General features: G+C 46.3%; 5 protein-coding genes across 5 annotated transcripts; 2 read left to right on the forward strand and 3 right to left on the reverse strand.

The window, feature by feature from the left end:
- Nucleotides 1-2486: 2486 nt before the first annotated feature.
- Nucleotides 2487-2795, forward strand: BU26DRAFT_609571 (uncharacterized protein; the record flags this gene model as incomplete). The annotated part of the gene is made up of 2 exons (XM_033835933.1): nucleotides 2487-2538; nucleotides 2615-2795. 2 exons carry the CDS (start codon nucleotides 2487-2489, stop codon nucleotides 2767-2769), a joined length of 207 nt encoding a protein of 68 aa, XP_033678562.1. The 3' UTR covers nucleotides 2770-2795.
- A 1164-nt stretch (nucleotides 2796-3959) lies between these two features.
- Nucleotides 3960-5783, forward strand: BU26DRAFT_510057 (uncharacterized protein; the record flags this gene model as incomplete). Its single annotated transcript, XM_033827198.1, has 2 exons — nucleotides 3960-4851; nucleotides 4906-5783. The coding sequence occupies 2 exons, from the start codon at nucleotides 3960-3962 to the stop codon at nucleotides 5781-5783; spliced, it is 1770 nt and encodes a 589-aa protein (XP_033678563.1).
- Nucleotides 5784-6346: 563 nt separating this feature from the next.
- Nucleotides 6347-7145, reverse strand: BU26DRAFT_570250 (uncharacterized protein; the record flags this gene model as incomplete). The annotated part of the gene is made up of 2 exons (XM_033833984.1): nucleotides 6347-6369; nucleotides 6422-7145. The coding sequence occupies 2 exons, from the start codon at nucleotides 7143-7145 to the stop codon at nucleotides 6347-6349; spliced, it is 747 nt and encodes a 248-aa protein (XP_033678564.1).
- Nucleotides 7146-11985: 4840 nt separating this feature from the next.
- BU26DRAFT_570252 (uncharacterized protein) lies at nucleotides 11986-12312 on the reverse strand (the record flags this gene model as incomplete). Its single annotated transcript, XM_033833985.1, has 1 exon — nucleotides 11986-12312. One exon carries the CDS (start codon nucleotides 12310-12312, stop codon nucleotides 11986-11988), a length of 327 nt encoding a protein of 108 aa, XP_033678565.1.
- Nucleotides 12313-13095: 783 nt separating this feature from the next.
- Nucleotides 13096-14013, reverse strand: BU26DRAFT_510061 (uncharacterized protein; the record flags this gene model as incomplete). Its single annotated transcript, XM_033827199.1, has 2 exons — nucleotides 13096-13263; nucleotides 13573-14013. 2 exons carry the CDS (start codon nucleotides 14011-14013, stop codon nucleotides 13096-13098), a joined length of 609 nt encoding a protein of 202 aa, XP_033678566.1.
- Nucleotides 14014-18815: the final 4802 nt, after the last annotated feature.

An 18815-nucleotide genomic window follows, 5' to 3' on the forward strand; every position in this document is an offset into this window, starting at 1 on the left:
TGCTTCGCCGCTTGTTCAACCTTGCACGCTCTTGTAGTGAACAGATCCTGCTCACGAATCGTACCGAAGATGACTTCAAACCCAGCCTGGGCTTGATAGTTCTAGGCGGCTGAAGTTCTTGCTGAATTGATGCGACCCGTCGTTCAGAATAATGTGGAAGAGTTGTAGGCCGAGGACTCGGCACTTAAATAAAAGGACGCGTTTATCCGCATCTTGGTGCCTTGACAACGCTTAGCTACATCTATGACGTCAGGTATATGAAGCTGTCGTGTCCAGTAACGTAGTCGCTGAGATGGCGCCGATCTCGGATCTGCAGGCGAACTTGATGGCTACTGTAGAGCAATACCCAAAGGCCATGCTGGTCGCGCTCTCCATATCCTAGTCTTAATCTTCATAGCCGCACTCCTTGTATTCTTCTCGCTGTCTTCCCTGGTGTAAGACATAATTGATTCGCATCTCGGCATATGACGGAGCACTCCGTCTTATCTGTCAGGACCATGTTCTCAAGGATAGACCCCTCCTGTTGCCGGATATGGTTACTGCTACACGTGACCTGGGTCACATATATATATATAGCCATATTTCCCGTATTCTCAATCAATCAACTCATGTCTCAATACTCTGCAATTCATCCAACACCTCCGCACGCAATATCGCCACTGTGCACGTCTGTAATGATACAAAGTCCTATTGCGTCTCTCTCCTTATTAATCCTTTCCTGTCGCGTTACTTTTCGCATCATCAATTCCTCCGCGCATCGCCGGCGGGCATGGCGCCTCGCTCTTCAGCTACAGAAAAATTAGTCTATTCATGGACCGTCCCACCAGAGGCTCAGTCACAACCACGCCCTGCGCGAGGGTTACCGTATACCAATTCTGAGCGAAAATGGAGCAACTTCAGGTAAAAATCTGGTTGGCCGACGTGGCAGCAGGTGCAGAAGCCTTGTCGGCGGCGAGCGAGCGTTTAATTGCCGCCCGCATCGGGACATCGCAGCCCACCTGCCCACCTGCGAGGACTACGCGCACATATATAGCCGTCGTATGCGATTCTGAGCGAATCCAACGCAGTTCCAGGTAGAAATATTGCGTTGGCGTGGGTTACAGCAGGTGCAGAAGGCTCGTGGGCGGTGTCTGATGTTCCTAGCCGAGACGCTAGCGCTGGAGCCGGTTTAGCGCCAACATTAGGCCGAACTCCACCTGGGCACCTGCACAACGTACCCCAAGCAGCAGCACCACAACCGCGCTCTGCACTAGGCCCGCTTAACTTTGTATGGCCGTCGCATACATTTCTGAGCAGTCCTGGCAAAACTGCAGGTAAAAACACCGCGTTGGTAGAGCTTGCGCTTGCAGGTGGGTGTTTTCGCACCTGCGGGGGCCCCGTTCCTACGTATGCGCACCTGTTCTTAGAGCTGCGCATACTAACATTCGTGCCTTTTCTCGGAGTGCACAGTCGATGCAGTGCTTCAGCTTCCCACGTCCATCCAGCCAACTGATTTAAAGAGTAGGCGTCTTCCTTGACTGGGTCGAGGCTGTAATTAGTCCATGGCCTTCATGTCTTCGTGGGTCGGCAGGATAAGCCAGACCAGTAGGCATCACTGGAGCGATATCCAACGACTCAACCCGAGCACGAGCTCAGTTTCTACCTCTCTACTAGCTAGGCCATTTCGGAAAGGCGACGAAGAGAAAGAGGCGGAATCCGGCGGCTGTAGGTGTCGAGGTAGCAAACGCTTGCGCGCGCCTTTCCGGTGTGGCGCGGGAAGGTAAGATGTGTCCGGAAAGCGAGGGCAATTGCAGCGTCGGCGTGGAGCCGGCGTTACCAGAGGACGTTACGAAGAACTGGTGTCGGATGAGTATAACCTTGGGTGGCTACGCTGGTAGTGTTCCGGCTGATGACGTTACTCACTGGGGCGTCCTGCGTACGGCGCGTGGTCTAGGGAAAGCTTCATGCGCAACCTGGAGAAGGGCGGCCTCTACCAATTCGATAAAAGGAGGTTGAAGCAGTAGCCAAGGAGTGGAGATTGATCATCCTGCCCTTATTCTTCTTCGGAACCGCCCTTCCTTCGATCGAAACCTAGGGCACGACCAAGAGGAACACGGGATGGCGACAAACGAGCACAAATCTGAAGCCGAAGACTATTCTCCCTGCTTGACTTATGTACGGCGCTGCTGTTCTATTATACGTTGTCTTCGGCTGGTCATCGCATGCGAAAACGGCTGGACAATCGATCCTCGATAGCTTGGGGAAAGGGATATATCTCCGAACGCCGTAATTCGTGTATGGATCCCGCTTCCGGTCGTTCGAACCGGAAGGTTTCCGCCGAATCTTGCGCCTACCGGGGTTGTTGATTTGAGATCCCATTTGCCGATCGTTTAGTAGCGATCGGAGAGGGCTGGCACGACTGGGATTTTGCGGATGGGTGCATCTGCATCCACGCATTCAGAATCTCCAACGACGTCAAGTAGGACGGCGATAGAAAGGCCACCATTATGAGAGTGAACGGGAACAACGAGGTCACCACGAAGACGTTCGAGATTCTGTGTATGTTCTGCCCCGACACACATCCTCGACGGATGACAGGAAGCTCGAGGGAGGTTTCGTCATCCACCGACGCTAGGGGTGTACAAGGGAGTAATCGTGATTGACGACAACTTCCTGTACAGCACCCTAAAGTCGAAGATGCAGATCTTCGTCGACAGGTGTGCGTCCACGGACCCGGAGTGGAGTGTGGGCATCCCCAGAGACGGCTGCACGAAGGTGGTCACGGTGTAAACCCCACGTAACAGCATAACCCTGTTCTTGAGGTTCATCGCGGATCTCTCCGGCATGGTCATCAACTCACATGCGTACACGACATGGACGAGGGCTCGACCGTGGAGATTTTCCGACGTCGACCTCGTCAAGCAGAGTATGTCCATGCTCATGGTCACCACCATGATCGCAACAGCATAGTCACGAACCAAAATATGTACACGGTCGCGATCGTGTGTGTGACTTCATTATGAGCCTCTTCGTAAGGTTTATGCTAATCGAAGAGGCACCATATTGAAACGAGGTGAGCAGACTTACTAGTGGGAAACCCCATTTCAAATAGCTCGCCAAGGTGTATAGAGCCAAGCGGCGTGCCTTCGCACTTTTGAGCAAAGCGATCCGTCATGTGCCATACGTGAAGGGTTCCCGCGTGAATCAAGCAATTTCGAGAACGGGGCGTCTCCCAGTTCCGTACTACATGCTCACCCAATTGCACCGCATAGCCCTTTCAGAACAGATTGTTGAAGGGCGGAGGAGCGTTTGCATCTCCGGGATCACCATAGAATTGCGCAATTCCAAATGCACATGCATATACCCGAGGCTCCAGCTCAATCAGTTCCGATTGGGCCAGGAGCAGAAAAGTCGGTAACTGCTGCGGAGGGTGTAAATCTGGCATATTTCCACCTTGACAATGGTGCCGACATATAACGGGAATGCGTTCAAATCTTGACCTCCAGAGCTAGCAAAGAGGCTTGAGAGGCCGGAATCTCTGGTAGATATTAGCCAACTGCAGAGCATCGTGGACTCCCTGATTGAAAATGTGCAAGGGGTAGTTGTCGGCTGCCGGTGCTTGTCGGCGGGAGCGGGAACATCGAGCGTTCGACAAACGCAAACAACGCTTTCTCTGCAAACAATGGTGCAGACACGGTCAAGCACATGGCAAATACCTTACGAATGGGAGACGTGATTACTATGAATATAGCTACACGGTAATGTCACAATACCTCCTTCTTTCACAAAGTGCTTCATTCACGCTTGCACCTCGATGGTCGGTATTCACTTTTCCCAAGGCAGGCTCATGCCCGGTCCCAACATGAACAATGCACGCCTTTTGCCAATAAAAAGGACCCCCCTCCTGCCGAATCTAGGGCTACAACCTGCACACACTCAATCGCGACTCCAGGGTTGACTCAGATCCGAATACACGCAAAATGTCGACTGCAGAAATTCCCGAGAGCCACATCGCAATGGAGCTCGACAATCGATACCGTCCCGCTCGAGTAGGATGGCCGAGGCTCCGGAGCGAGCCGCTGAGAACCCATGTCGAGTCTGACCAGGAGTACCTATCCTCGCCCTCAGAGACATTCGAAGAGCTTGAGCGACTCTTTGCGGCGTATGGTCTTCCCTTGCATCGGAGATTCATTGGTCGGCGTTACTACGACGGTGACCGAGCAGCCGACGCCCCTTTAGCCTTGATCATGGTTACGGACCTTCGAGAGGCGCCCGAGGAAGACATTTCCGAGATCCTCCATCGAGTGTCCCGGACACTTGGCCAGATCAGTCCTACCGCCGAACTCGAGCTCATAGATGCCAAATCATGCTTCGAAATGAAGACTATCGCCGTCCATCCTTCCGAGAAAGCTGCAATCGATGTGTGGGACTCGGTGTCGAATGATATAGTCCAGTATCTATGCCGCCTACAGCAAGAGGAGGGATGTCGTTGGGCAACGGTGGATCTCTTACACCGTGGCTCGGGATCCACGAGAGAAGATTGTCCTTTGACAGTTGTGATTGGTTCGCCGGATGCAAACCAGGACCTCTGGTACGATCGCGCCACCTCTGAAATTCGCCAGTTGACTGATGATCAATTTGAAGTCGAAGTGTTGTACACAAAGGGCTTCGAAGCTCGAAACACGGACGGAGACGTTATCGACATAAGCGCCTATGCAGACCCGATTCAAATGGGTGCATCGATTGGAGAACGAGACACAGAAGGTAGCGGCACTCTAGGCGGACTGGTGAAGCTCAGATCCCCGAATGGACTCGAGAAGTCGTACGCTTTAACCAATCATCATGTCGCGGTGGGACAGCCTCTCGATCATAGTAAGTCTCCCTGCAGTGTAAGAACTACCTACATAACCTCACTAACGGACTTAGGGCTAGGAAGAGGCGAAGCGCTCTACCCTGACCACCCGATCCTTCAAGCCTCAAGACCAACAATGGTCACGCCCGCAGACCACGACCACACCACGCATTTCAGCCAACGTATCGAAGATCTTTACTTCTGGTTAGATCGTATGCACAAGACCGGGGGCCTGCGAGAGCGCTCCGAACAGGCACCCACGAACCAAAAGCTGAAATCCTATCTTCGAACCGCCGAAGACAAGGCCGAAGAGCTATCCGCAGAACTCAATCACATTGAGACTCACAACCGCAATGTAGGGAGTCTTTGGGCAGCTTCTGGGCGCCGGGTTAGGGAATCACTTGTTCATGGGGAGTCCAAAGCGTACAACTGGCTTTGCGACTGGGCTTTGATCGAGATAAACCCCAACAAATCGATGAGCAATGCTGTGGTTGATCCCTCTCCACCTCTGGAGCAGCGACGCAAGGGAGTAAAGTCCATTCTTCAGAGTGGAATGCTAGCCGACGAATATGGCACTCTGAACCCGGCTACAGAGAACAATGTGGCGTTCAAGGGCAGGACCAGCGGATGGTCATTCGGAACGGTCAATACAGTACACTCACGCCTAAACCGATTCGACACCTGCCACATCGCCCAAACCTACGGCCTATCCAAGAAAAAGCCAGGTTACGGATGGGCGATTGTGCCCCGAATTGGTCTCTATACCAGCGAAGTTTCTCTAGGCGGAGATTCCGGAAGTGTGGTCCTGATGGACGAAAAGGATAATGTGGCCCGGTGGGTCGGTCTGCTCTTTGGTTCTAATGCTGCAGGCTTGGCTTACATGGCTCCAATCGACGTCGTGATGGAGGATATTGAAGCGGTCACGGGGTGGACGGTAGTAGAGCCCACTTAACCTAGCGACTGAGAAACAGTCGCCTATCTCTGGCAAGGTGCATCTACCTGGGAGGCATCCGTTTAGTATAGAGCGTCTAGTTTGGGGCTGAAGACTTGACCGATATGCTTCGTGGGTGGAAAGGCTTTGTGGATATGCTAGACTTCACCGGTACATGACTGGAGTAATTCATCCTATGGGACTTTGATATATCTAGGTACACTGTCAGTATACATTCAATACATTCATCCTCAACCTTTGCCTAGAGTTTTCATCTCGTCCCCCAAACTTCGCTCCTCAGGCTCTGCCGCATCAATCCATCTCCCCTCATCCCGTTGCATCACCCTCTCCACTCATTCTCTTCGCGCTGCGACAAATAGATGTACATTCTTTCTAAAGGGAGTGTCGTAGGGAGCGAGGATCCAACATCTGTCAGGATATACATGTCCCAGCCACGTAACCATGAGCAAGATACCTCAGGGAAAAGAATATCATTCAGACTTTGCTTCCCCTTTCCAACCCGGAGCATCGGCGGTGCCACCCCATCTCGCGGTTCGTACTCTCATTAAACTCAGCGCATTCTCTTACGCCCATATATCGTCCAGATCTGCTTACTACGCATTAGCATTCACTTATTTCAGATTCTTGGTTTCTCTTACCTCGACCAAATACTCGAGAACGTTCATAGCAGGGACACTCGTCATTGTTGGATATATCGGAATTGTTGGGTGTATCGAAGTTACTGGAGATGTCGGAGTTGTCGGATATATCAAAGCTATCCAATCTTTCGAAACCGTCGGACCTTTCGTTGTCCACGACCTCAGAGGGCCGACCTCTCGGAGCGCTTGCTGTATCATCTGGCTCTTTGGTAGATAGAGAGGCACTCAATTCATCATCCGTAAACGACTGGCATATGAAGTTCCCAAAACGGCTCGACTTGGGTGAAGGGGGCGAGTAATGTTGAGGAATGAAGATAGCAGAAGAGGTATAACCTTGCTGGACAGTGGCCGGCTTATCTGTTTCTCCCTGCGTGCACTCATGGGCGTCGGTACCGGCCCCGCCGTGGAGTCCTGGTTGTTCTTCCGAGAAGGTTGGAGACCTGAAGTCAAGAATTATGTGTACGGGATGGTTCTCGGCCCACTCCTTGGCGCGGCGTTCAGCCAGTTCGCGATTGTGTTTCTGCACTTCTGGCAACAAGGCCACTATTACCGTTCTTCCATCGAGGTCGAGGAATCGTCGTAGCGGGGGAGAGGGACATGGATGCGGGGACGGTGTGCGAGGGGAGGACCCGAGTGAGAACGGTGCTGTGGAAGGTGAGGACCCGAGGGAGAACGGTGTCGTGGAAGAACTGGACTCGGAGACTGGGTCAACACAGTCTGGCATAGTGAATAATGCGGCGGAATTTCAGTAGAGAGAAGAAGTGAAAAGTTTTACTCACAGTAATGAGGGAAAGAAGGTTGTGCGAGCTCGGTTCCCAAACACAATCCGCCAATCGTGGGTTCTCCGTCATGTTTGCTCCCGTCTTGGCAGAAGTTGAGCTTTCATCTTTTTCGATGAAGACCGAGAGCGAGGCAACTCGCCTGAAGCCATAGCACTGACGACTACCATCCCAAGCCTGGTCTGGGTTTCCATTGCATGGTTCGGCATTCACAAATTTGTGAAGCTTGGTTGTACGGTGATGATAGCGGAGTGCCCGAAGAGCAGGCATCTTACCCCAAGCGCATGGGTGTAGATCCATGCAGCGCCTCGGATTGGAGCATTTTTCTGACGGGTGCTCGGTCGAATGGGGTGCTGCTGCCCACTGCGTTATCCAAGACATCCATCGAGAATATCCCGTCCGTTGGAAATCTCTCGTCCATCACCGCGGACATTTCCGATAATCTCGGAGTTCCATTTGGACAGCGAAGGCTTTCGCTACAGTGAGGGGGGTGCCTTTTCCGGATACCCCATTGCTTAGAAAGTCGACGAGCTTTGCTGGGATAATGGCGAGGGCGGGCTTGTAGGGATGATCGAACTACTTGTGGCATTGCGAACATAGCGGCATGGCGTTGTTGAAATCGCGGTACATATCGAGGTCGATGAGGCATCGGTCCACTAGTCTAGTCAACGGCAGTTGAGCATGAAGGCGGTGGAAAACGCACATTGTCATCCGTTTTCGGCACGACGTGGCGGATATTAAGACTCGTGGCAAGCAGCTGAACTGCTGGTACAGAATGATGATCCGGCCCCTTGTGCTTAGGCTTTCAAAGTTGCGGCTGCAGTACGAGAAGCTTGAGTTGGAGTGTTGTCGCTCTAGCACGCTACTTCCATCCTCGACCTGTCGTGGGGATGTCGACACGCCACGGGCCGAGCAAAGGGTTCCTGGGAGACAAGGCGTATGCGACAATGAGGGATCCTTGGACGGCGAACTGCCTCAGCGTTAGCACTGTAAATGCGGAGAAAGGTATCTCATGCCCTCCCATGCACGTCGCTAGCAGGAGACCTGCAAGCCCAGCCTGGTGCTACCCGAGCTTAGCGCATGGAGGAGTCAACCTCCTCACCTGCACATTCGACACAGGTACCCGTACGCTGCAGCTGCACAGCAGGACCCTTCCAGCTCTGCCAGCCAGGGTTGGCATCGAGGGTCACGCCACTTTTACCGCGCTCTTTTGTCGAGGCCGGAGCTCTCTTGTTACCAATAAGCAAACTCCGTCAGGATCGCGGCGATGACTCGGAGATAGTGTCGACAGCAAGGTTTGCAATATGCAGCATTCGGGATGCTAGGAGACAGCATTAATCATGCACAGGAAGACAGTCAGAGGCTCACGGAAGAAAGGGCTGTGTGGAGGACCTAGAAGGTCACGTGAACAGGAACCAGATTCGGTAACACTTTTTCCGGGACTTCTTATGACATGTTTGGATTCGTTTCTGGAATGGGAAGCCGGAAATGCCGTTTCTAGGTTCCCCTGATGTTGGCGCAGTTAGTAGCAATGCTTGTGAAGCCGGTTGTTATACTGCCGACGTTGGAGTCGGGAAGTCGGACGACGACAGCGGGAACCTCCATGATGACTGAATTGCGCAATATGCTGAGTAGTAGAAAGTACGCTCGATCAAACGACCACTAGGGACAAGTATTAAGGGCAGCTAATAAGATAGTAGCGATGACTATGGGGAAGCATCTGAAGTCGTCGCATTCACAGACGACTAGGATTGTTGGATGGCAGGGATTTCTATAATGACAAAAATTGTTAGAGGACTGGGATTGTTGGATGGCAGGGATTTCCATAATAACCGAATCGCGCGGATATGCCGAGTAATAGGAAGCACAGTCGAACGAATAAGCAACGGGGATGAAGATTAGGGGTGGCTGACAACACAGAGGATCAAAATGGGATCGTTCGACTGGTCCGGCTAATTCACGCACTCCGCGCTATCAAGCGACAAGACACCAGATCCACGGCCCGAAACGCAACGACGGTTCGGAGCGAACACGCGCTACAGCCTTGTCGATCTGTCATCAAGATCATCCCGACCGGTCCTTTGTAATAGCATCAGGCATTCTCAATCGAGCGTCTTCAAGAGGAAAACTATTAATTTCAAGTAACCTGATCAGATCATCATATCACGTGATCCAGTTTTGGCGACGGCGGAGGAGGTGCCAAGGGCGAGCTGCGAGAGGCCGGCCCCGACGTCCTGGCTCATCGCAGCGGCCTCGGCGTCTCGCGGATCAGGCCACAGCTCAGACCATGCGGAACCGACGAAGGCCAGGGGAATGAGCAGTTCGGCGCCACCGGCGGATCGCAAATATACGGTATAGACGACGCGGCGGCAGGAGGAGCACCGGTTTGTCCTCTGAACACCCTTGAGTTTGGTCGTGTTGTGGATGTGGCGCTTCTTTGCGGCGTTGAGGAACTCGACGATGGAGCTACGGTCTTTGTTGTCGTGCGGTGTAGCAGTCTGCGACACCGTTCAAGATCAACAACCTCATGCCACGGCCACAATCAACCACGACCATACCGCGACGGCCTAAGAGCGCCAGCTCCTCGCATACGATGACGCTACGATGACGGGCCTCTCTGTGCCATTTTCGGCGATGCTTGGGCACCCGACCGGTGCGGCCAGCTGAACCCTCGATACCCATCAAGACGGCGGCGAGCCAGCGCTACGACGACAACGGCCACGACGACGAGCACACACAGGGTCTCTTGCATCTGATGAACCGGGTAAGTCCACGATGCCGCCTTTGCGCGCACCGCTTCAGGTCGAAGGTCAGAACTGAGCACCAACGCACGGAAGGAAACCTGTCGAGATAGTAGGACATGAATTGCTCGTGTCTCTGGGCTCCCTAGAAAATTCTCGGAATGTCTCCATGAATTTCGAAAGCTACGCTTGCTGCGCAGCTCAGCGCGCGCCCTCGCGGCATAATGGTGCCGCATCTGAACTCCAGAGCCCCACCTCCAACCTCACCTCGAACACCCCTCGAGAACAGCACCACGGCATCCAAATAACTCACTCGTCTTGTCTTCCATCCTCCTCTCACGGTTCGCGCGGCTGGCTCACTATCTATCGCGTCTTCATAACTTTTTCAGCCCCCTGATCCCCGAATCCAAGAACTTCCCCAACCTCGAAAACCCAGCACTGCATGCGCCCCCGAAATATCTCTCGCTCGTATTCTCCCAACACAATTTCGCAATATTCGGTACACCGTCTACAAATGCATCTGATCGCTTCGTGGACAATGTACACAGTATACGGCATGAAGACGATGCGGGACCGGGACTGATTCCCGAGTTCCACCACCTTCGCCACTTGAAGTCATCCCGAACAATGGCATCGATTCACGGTAAGCTCTTAAAAGCTGGGCAGTTATCCCGGGGTGTATTTCACATTGACTGGGTGAAGGACAGAAGACAAAGCCGGGCCGGCCGCCTGCGTTGAAGCCTTATGCGTGCATTGTCATAATGACGTATCCAGAAACGGAGGCACGGTACTTAGGTACAGAGGCAACGGTTTGTGGACAAAGTTCTACACGTTGGCCCTAAGAAAGACGACGAGTTTGAGGGCTAACAAAGGCGTACACTTAGTTGCGCCTCCAGCTTCGGATAGGGCAGAGACAACAAAGGGGTTGCGGTGCAGGGAGAGTAGCACTATACCATACCGCAAGTTAGCTTAACGGTTAGGCGAGAGAATTGATACGAGGCAGTCGATGGGGTTGTGTTGTGGCGAGCATGGAAGCCCTTTGTTCTGTTTTGCCGAGCTTCTTTGTACTCTACGGCATGGCCTCGTCTCCTCTTTTTTCGCCGCAAACGGACGTAGCTGTCTTCCCTATTTCTTTATCCCGCAAAAGCTTGCGTGTCCTCATCCTCGTTTCCAACTCCTCACCTTCGCCGCCGAATCTCCTCACACTTGATGCCCAAACTCGTCACAGTATATTAGAGCTTCCAAAGTTGTCCCCATGAGCCCTCGCATCAAAAAAGCGCCAGCAAGATTCGCACCACCAGCCGACGAAGTCGAGGACTATCCTCGACGCACCTCTCGCTCTCGAAACGGTAAGAGTCCTGGGAAACGTCACAGCAAAGACCAATCAATTAATAAACTAAATAGCTTCCCAGGGCCGCGGCCCAGCTGACGTCCCCGCCGCTTCAGTGTTCCGCCGTAGCAGCAAACACCGCGCCTTACTCGAAAACAACAGGGACGACGTCGATATCAATTTACCTCCCCAGCCGCAGACACCGCGCCGTGATCTTCAGCTCAGCGACAGATCTCAAACCATTGAAGAGAGGCTACAAAGCATACAGTAGCAGCTCCAGGCGCTCGCAGATTCTCTGAGAGCGCAGCAGATACGCTCGACGATCTTGGAAGTGGTCCTACTTATCGTGCTTGCCAATGGCGCGACAGCGATATATTTTCGCTAGACGCCCGAGTGAATCTATATGGCTTGAGTCACATCACACATTGAGTAGTCGAGGAGGAGGAGGGGGGTGATAGGGTAATTCTCAGGATATTGAAATCAAGGGGGTTGTATTGAACTCTACCTGAACACCATTGTCGTTGTTGCAGAACGCAGCAAGATACGGAAATCAAGGGGGTTGCATGGGCTATATCTGAACACCATTGTAGTTGTCGTAGAACGCAGCAGCATAATACAATCAAGCCTCATTATGCTCTCACCCTCCCCCACTGCCCTGATCAGTACTCTTCCCGAACATATATGGTGAGCCTCCACTCAGGGTGCCCTTAGCAACTACTGCCGTAGTATCAGATACGCGATGAAGAGAATGATGACGGCGAAGGAGAGACGCAGGGCAAACTCGCCCCAGTTGCTGTTGCTGTTGTTGCCTTCTCCTCCCACCTTAACACCCCCGTTATTCTGCGTGCCAACTCGGATGGTGGGCGAAGCGTGGTTCTCAACACTAATTCCGACGCGCGAAGCGTTTCGTCCCTCGTTGATTTGGACCGCATAGACTCCGTCCCCGTCTTTACGCCACTCCTTGACTTTCCCGTCGGCGGTTTGTACGCGAATCATGGTGCGTCCTTGGCCACCTGTCTTGGTTACTACTTTCAGCGTCATTTTAGAGCGAGGTCTCGTCGATTGGCGTTGCGAGGTGCAAGAGCAGGAGGTGTTCAGCTGGGGTGGTGTGGGGTTTCTGTGCTCAGTTGGCTGGCTGGGGAGAGAGAGAGCCGCATCCGTTATCCTTTTATAGTTTTGGGTCGAGGTAGGGTGTGAGTGAATTGTGGAGGAATCAAGCTAGGGCCTCGGGCAATGAACGATTCGGCGTATATGGACAATGGGTAGGCATTTAGTAACAGCAGGCGAACAGGAACTGTACCAGATACAATGTGGCATGTATCGTAGAAACTCAATTATGTACTTCTATCACCGTTGCAAAACTCGGTCTAGGCACCGAAACTCGACTACCTCGACTCTACTAAGCTATATCCGACCCCGCCATGCACAGCTAGATACATCGAATCCCGAATACCTTAACTTTACTGGGACGTATTCGATAAGCCTCATCTCAATTGGCAAACCTACTCGTTGCCACGAGGCTCGCCTAGGCAGCCGAGCACTGGAACTGCACAAAGAGGCGCACCTCCAGGATGTGATCTAACAATGCTCTCATAGTGCTTCCTCAATCCCACAGTTGCCGCACCTTGATATCCTGGTCCTCGTCAAAGTGCTCTACAATGCGGAGGGAGCTTGGTGTTGCCGTTCTAACTACCAGAAGGGAAACGAGGTGACTCGAGATGCAAGAGAAAGACAAGAATGCTCGGATGCGAAGAATTCGACGGGTACGTCGTTGGTAATACCGCTGGAGATGATCCACCGCTAGTAGTAGATAGCCAGGCTCGGCTATGACACCGTGATAATTCGCTTGGCGGAAGCGTGTGCAGCGGCGTAGATGGCAACGGGGAGTGCGCCAGAGCTGCTCTCAAAGCCGCTGCGCTGATAGGCGCACATGGGTAGCTGGAAATTGTACTGCGTAATGAGAAAGTTCTGTATCTCCTTGTTGCCGATGGACTGGGACCAATGTGCTGCTTCGTGGTTGCTTATGGTGATTTAAGGCTGAGACGCTGTATAGTCTGAGTGGGGGACATATCGCTGGAAGGCAGGTAAGCTAGAGCTAGCTCCGCGTTGCCGTAACGATATAGTTGTGCGCGTCGGACATGGTGTTAAGATAGAGTTGTACTTCTATGTGGCGGTCGGCCTAGGCTGTAAGCCTGTCGAAGATGCTAGTAGTAACCTCGAGGGGGTGGTAAGCGGCCCCCATGACTCGAGATCGCCGACGCTCTTCTCCTATTGACGTTGGAATTTGTGGCTATATAGTACCAGGGTCGTAAGCAGAGTGGTGAAAAAGATGCCGATAGTCCACAGGAATTCTCGGTCGCATTTATCCTTAGCTAGTGGCTTGCAGTTGTCTCTCTGACGAATTCTGAGAGGCTCCTCTTCTGCCTTGGGTGGCATGATGACGAAAATACGCAGGGGTGGAGGGGGCGAAAGTGAGAGGCCGCGGCGTGATGAGGCGATGAAGCGTAAAGGGATGTGGCGACGAGATGGAGAGGTTGGGGATAAGCTGCGCTGAACTGACTGGAGTCTGACACGAAAGCAAACATTTATCCGACGGCTGCCTGCACGCCCCGGGACCGGAGATGCATATGCGACGATTGAAAGGCGATGAAGTGCAGAAGAAGGGAATTTAGGCGAAGAGGGTTCAAACGAAGAGAGTCGAAGTGGAGAGGGTTCAGGCGAAGAGAATTTAGGCTTGCCCATAATATACGATGATGAAAAGTCGAGGCGGCCCCGTTTTACAAAGACATCTTGCTTACCGCTGTTTCTATCATTTCTATCTTAACTAAGAAGTATACTACTACTTCTACAACAACGCCCTAATTAGCTGTTACGAGCTGTCCTCTTGACTAAGACCGAGGCTTACTTTTCGTAAGGGGAGGCAAGAGGTATGCTTCGGGCTAGGATCTTTAGTAACAAAGGGGTGGAGGCAATAATACTGTAAATCGCAAGTCTCTATAGCAATTTAATAAACAAAGCAATAACTACAAGAAGCTATAAGAAGCAAGCTTCTTCTAGTTATATATATGTGCCTTTCTTAGCTAGATTAGGCGCTAAGGCCTAGCTCTTGTAGATCTCTTAGATTAGGTCCTAATCTATAGATTAGGTTCTAATCTCTCTAATCTATCTAATCTACGTTACGTAACTCTAATTATTCTTATAACCTTATATATAGTTTCTTATTCTATAACTCTAGGCTTAGTCTACTATTTTCTCTATTCTAGCTAGTTAACTCTGTTCCTAATCCTATAATTGTAACACCTACCTCTCTTTCTAAAGCGTTATTTTAAAGCTCTATTCTATTTCTAGGTATAGTATTTTATTATTCTATATTATTTTTATATAAGAGTAGTGCTACCTATAGTTCTATAGTATTATATTCTCTTTTTCTCTTCTATTCTTACTATACCGCCTACGCGTACTAAGTCTTTAATAGTTTACTATTACTATTACGCTAACCTTATTCTACGTACTAGCGCTAATATATCTAATAACTCTTATAGCGCTTACTATTTCTATAACCTACGTTACGTTATAAAGATATTCTCTAGTTACTATTTAGAGTATATTATAAAGAGTTAGTTCTATAATAAGATGTTAGACTAGAAAGAGGTAGAGAAGCTAGATTAGTTAGTAGCTAATCTGTGCTCTTAGTAGTCTAAGGCTAGTCTTAAGGTAGAGCGCCTTACTAAGACCTAGTAGGTTAAGTTAGTTTATCTTTACGTAGAGCTAAACTATCTATACTTCTAGAAGATATCTCTAAGTAAGTTCTAGTAGTCTACTAATACTTATAGCAAGCGCCTATAAAAGTAGTTAGAGCTAGTATAGCGTCGCCGCGACGTGTTACTTTTAAAGAATCTTACTAATATTAAGAAGCTAGAGTAGCTAGAGTAGAAGGTATAGTAACTCTTATAGCTATAACCTTCTATTTCTTTAGTTAATTCTCTTTAGTTATTTAACTAGAGTTATCTAGAGAATCTAGAGTTCTAGTCTCTAGATTTTAGAGTTAGTAGCGCTAATAAAACTTCTTAAGTTTCTTAGAGTAGTTCTTAAGATTCTCTAGTAGTTTCTAGGTATCTTCTTCTAGTAGGTATTCTTTCTACCTAACCTAGTACTTCTACTAACCTTATATATACTTTTTATCTAGTATTCTTTTAACCTTATAGTTCTAGTCTAGCTCTACCTTAGTTTACTTATTAAGTAGTGTATTATTAGGCGCTAGCTTAAGTTTAGACTTGTAGAATATAGAGTATATTCTTATTATTAATAGTAGCCTTAGCCTAAAACTAATAGGTCTAAGTTATTTATCTATTTTAAATAGTCTAATCTATAGATAGTTAAGTTTCTTACTAGATTATTTAGTACGTAAGTTTTTTTATAAAATAAAAACTTTACCTTTCTTCTTAAAGGTTAGTCTCTTAATTTTTTTCTTATTTACCTATTAAGTTATTCTTTCTACTATTTTTTGTAGTTTATTATAGATTATTCTTATTTAGCGTTCTCTTTTCTCTACTTTTAGAGAAATTATAGCTATATATATTAGAGATTTATATATTCTAGTCTTATAGCTATAGTATACTTAGTAGAGAGTTATCTTTATAGTTTCTTATTTTACTATATTATATACTAGTTAGGCTATAGATAGTAGTTTAACCTAGTTATCTTATTCTTAGTTAACGTAGTTTCTTAGGTATTCTTCTAGAGTTTAGTTTATCTATTCTATTTAGCTATTAGTCTATAGATAGAAGCTAGTTAATATTTAATTACTTATTTCTATTTAGTTAAGTAGCGCGTTCTAGAACTTAGATATAAATAACTTATCTCTATCTATAGTAACCTATTCTAGTATTCTATATTAGCTAAATAGTTATTAGCTTACCTTATAAGCTAGTTCTTTAGCCTTAAGAGTTTTACTAGTTACGTAAAAGTATATATATTTAGTAAATTAGTCTATAATTACTAGAATAGTATTACACTTTCTTTATAACGTAGGTTTAATTAATCTAGATAATTTTATAATAAAGTTTATAGTAATATACTACTATAATACTATAGGTAGTTCTAGAGATTATAGTAGTCTATATAGTTAATATCTAACTATCTTATTTTATTAGTATTCTATATATTTCTATATTACCTCTATAACTTTTCTCTTTATTATAAAAAATCTATATTCTTATTATAGCCTTTTAAGAGTATATTTAATTTCTTAGTATCTATATATTATTATACTATAGAATTTCTAGAGAAATTCTATTTATAGCGTCTCTAGTACTTTCTACTATTCTTAACTATTAGATAGCTCTAGCCTATTATTCTATTAGTTTCTAATCTTTATAATCTTTATAAGTAGAGTAGTAATTTATAAATACTCTTAAATAAACTTTTAGTAGTAGTTTATAAATTCTAAGAAGAATTATACTTCTTTTACTATCTAGAGTATAGACTAGTTTAGAACTACCTAGACCTTATCTATTTTTATCTAAATTCTCTCTTAGGTTAGGTAGAATTCTAAGTAGCTAGTCTCTATATAATAGAATTTACTCTTATTAGAAGCTATTAGAAGTCTATACTCTCTAAACTTCTATAGCGTTCTTTATATATAGTTCTTATATTCTTCTAGTTCTCTCTTTAAGTATATAAGTATATTATCTAGGTAGACTATAGTAAACCTTTCTAGGTATTTATATAGAGCTACGTTAATTATACTTTAGAATATTACTAGTATATTAGTAAGTCTAAATAGTATAACTAGGTATTTATATAGTTTTTCTCTTATTCTAAAAGCTATTTTTTATTTATAGCCTTTCTTAATCTATATTTAGTAGTACTCTTCTTAGATATTAAACTTTATAAACTACTATACTTCTATAAGCTAGTCTATAAGTTTTAAGATTATAGATAGTAGATATTAGTTTTTCTAGGTTATCTAGTTAAGCTATTAGTAGTTAATATATAGCCTTAGCTATTTATTTTTTTTTAGAATAAATAGTACTAGCAAGGCTATTAGACTTTAGCTTTCTTAAATGTATTCTTTTTATAGAAGTCTCTTTAGATATCTTTAGAGTTTCTCTTTTTACTTATAGCTAAGTAGGTATATTAGCTCTAGTTTTAGCATAGCTTTATCTTCTATAGATATCTTATAGTTCTATAGCTTATATTTAGGTAGAACGCTATTATTCTATCTATTAAATAATAACGTAAACTTCTTATAGTCTTCTTTAACCTTCTAAGGTAGTTACTCTATATTAGGTTATAGCTTTTATATCTATATAACGCTAACGTCTTAAGGTTACTTCTTTACTTATTTTATTAAACTTACGAATAATATTCTTCTAATCTTTACCTCTAGCTTTTAGTAAGCTCTTAGGTAGTGTCTTACTCTAGTCTTCTATACTACTTTAGGCCTTTCTTAGAGTTCTAACCTAATCTAACTAATATTAAAGTTATATCTCTATAGCTAGTCTAGTTCTAGAAGTACGTCTATATTTTCTAGTTCTATAATATTATAGAATTATTATTCTTATATTCTCTAGATATCTAATACCTATACCTTAGTTTCTAAGTAAATCTATTCTTAGCTAAAGATAGGTAGCTAGTTATCTATAAGTTATACTTAGTATAGTTATTATTTCTCTTAAAATAGTATATTCTATAGTTTTACTAGGCTAGCAAAAATATACATTCTTACTACTCTACTATCTATATAGACTATAAGTCTCTTACTTTCTAATATAGCTTTTACGTATAGTATTCTAGATTTTAGAGTAATAATCTTACCTATAGTCTAAATAGAGCCTTTCTAGGCTAGACCTCTACTTTAGAGGCCTGCTAGTTTTTTAACTTTAAAGAGGTAGCTAGTACTAATCTCTATTTCTTTTCTACTATATATACTAGGCATCTTTCTAGTAAGTATATAGTCTAGTATAGTTTTATATATTTACTCTTAGTCTTTTCTCTATAGTGCGAGTATTTCTATTCTAGAAAGTACTATCTATAGTTAAGCGTATAGTAATTAGAGTATTAGGCCTTCTATTCTATAGTTTAGTATTATTTCTAATAGTATTAGTATTCTATAGTATATTAATTCTATAGTTTAGTGTAATATTCTTTACTATATACTTTCTTAACTAGTTTAGGCGTTACTATTCTACTAGTTTCTTTTTTAGGCCTTAGGTTTATATACGTAGCTACTTAGATTTTCTTATTATCTAGCTCTTAGGTGCTAATAGCTATCTTAACTATAGCTCTTTCTTCTCTGCTATAGATTATAAGAGAATAGGCCTAGTAGATATAGTTATAGCCTAGGTAGTTACCTTTATATAGCTAGTATAACTTCTACTATAGGCGTGCTTTAATTTTCTAATTATATAGAAATAGCCTAGAGAGTTTCTTTCTCTAAGATAGTTTAGTTAGGTATATCTTATAGAAGAGGTTCTAATACTTATCTCTTTCTATATACCTTAGTTACTATTACTTAGCTTTTCTAGCTCTAGAGTAGTTTA

The sequence above is a fragment of the Trematosphaeria pertusa genome, assembly GCF_010094035.1.
Source record: "Trematosphaeria pertusa strain CBS 122368 unplaced genomic scaffold BU26scaffold_17, whole genome shotgun sequence".
Classification (NCBI taxonomy): Eukaryota; Fungi; Ascomycota; class Dothideomycetes; order Pleosporales; family Trematosphaeriaceae; genus Trematosphaeria; species Trematosphaeria pertusa.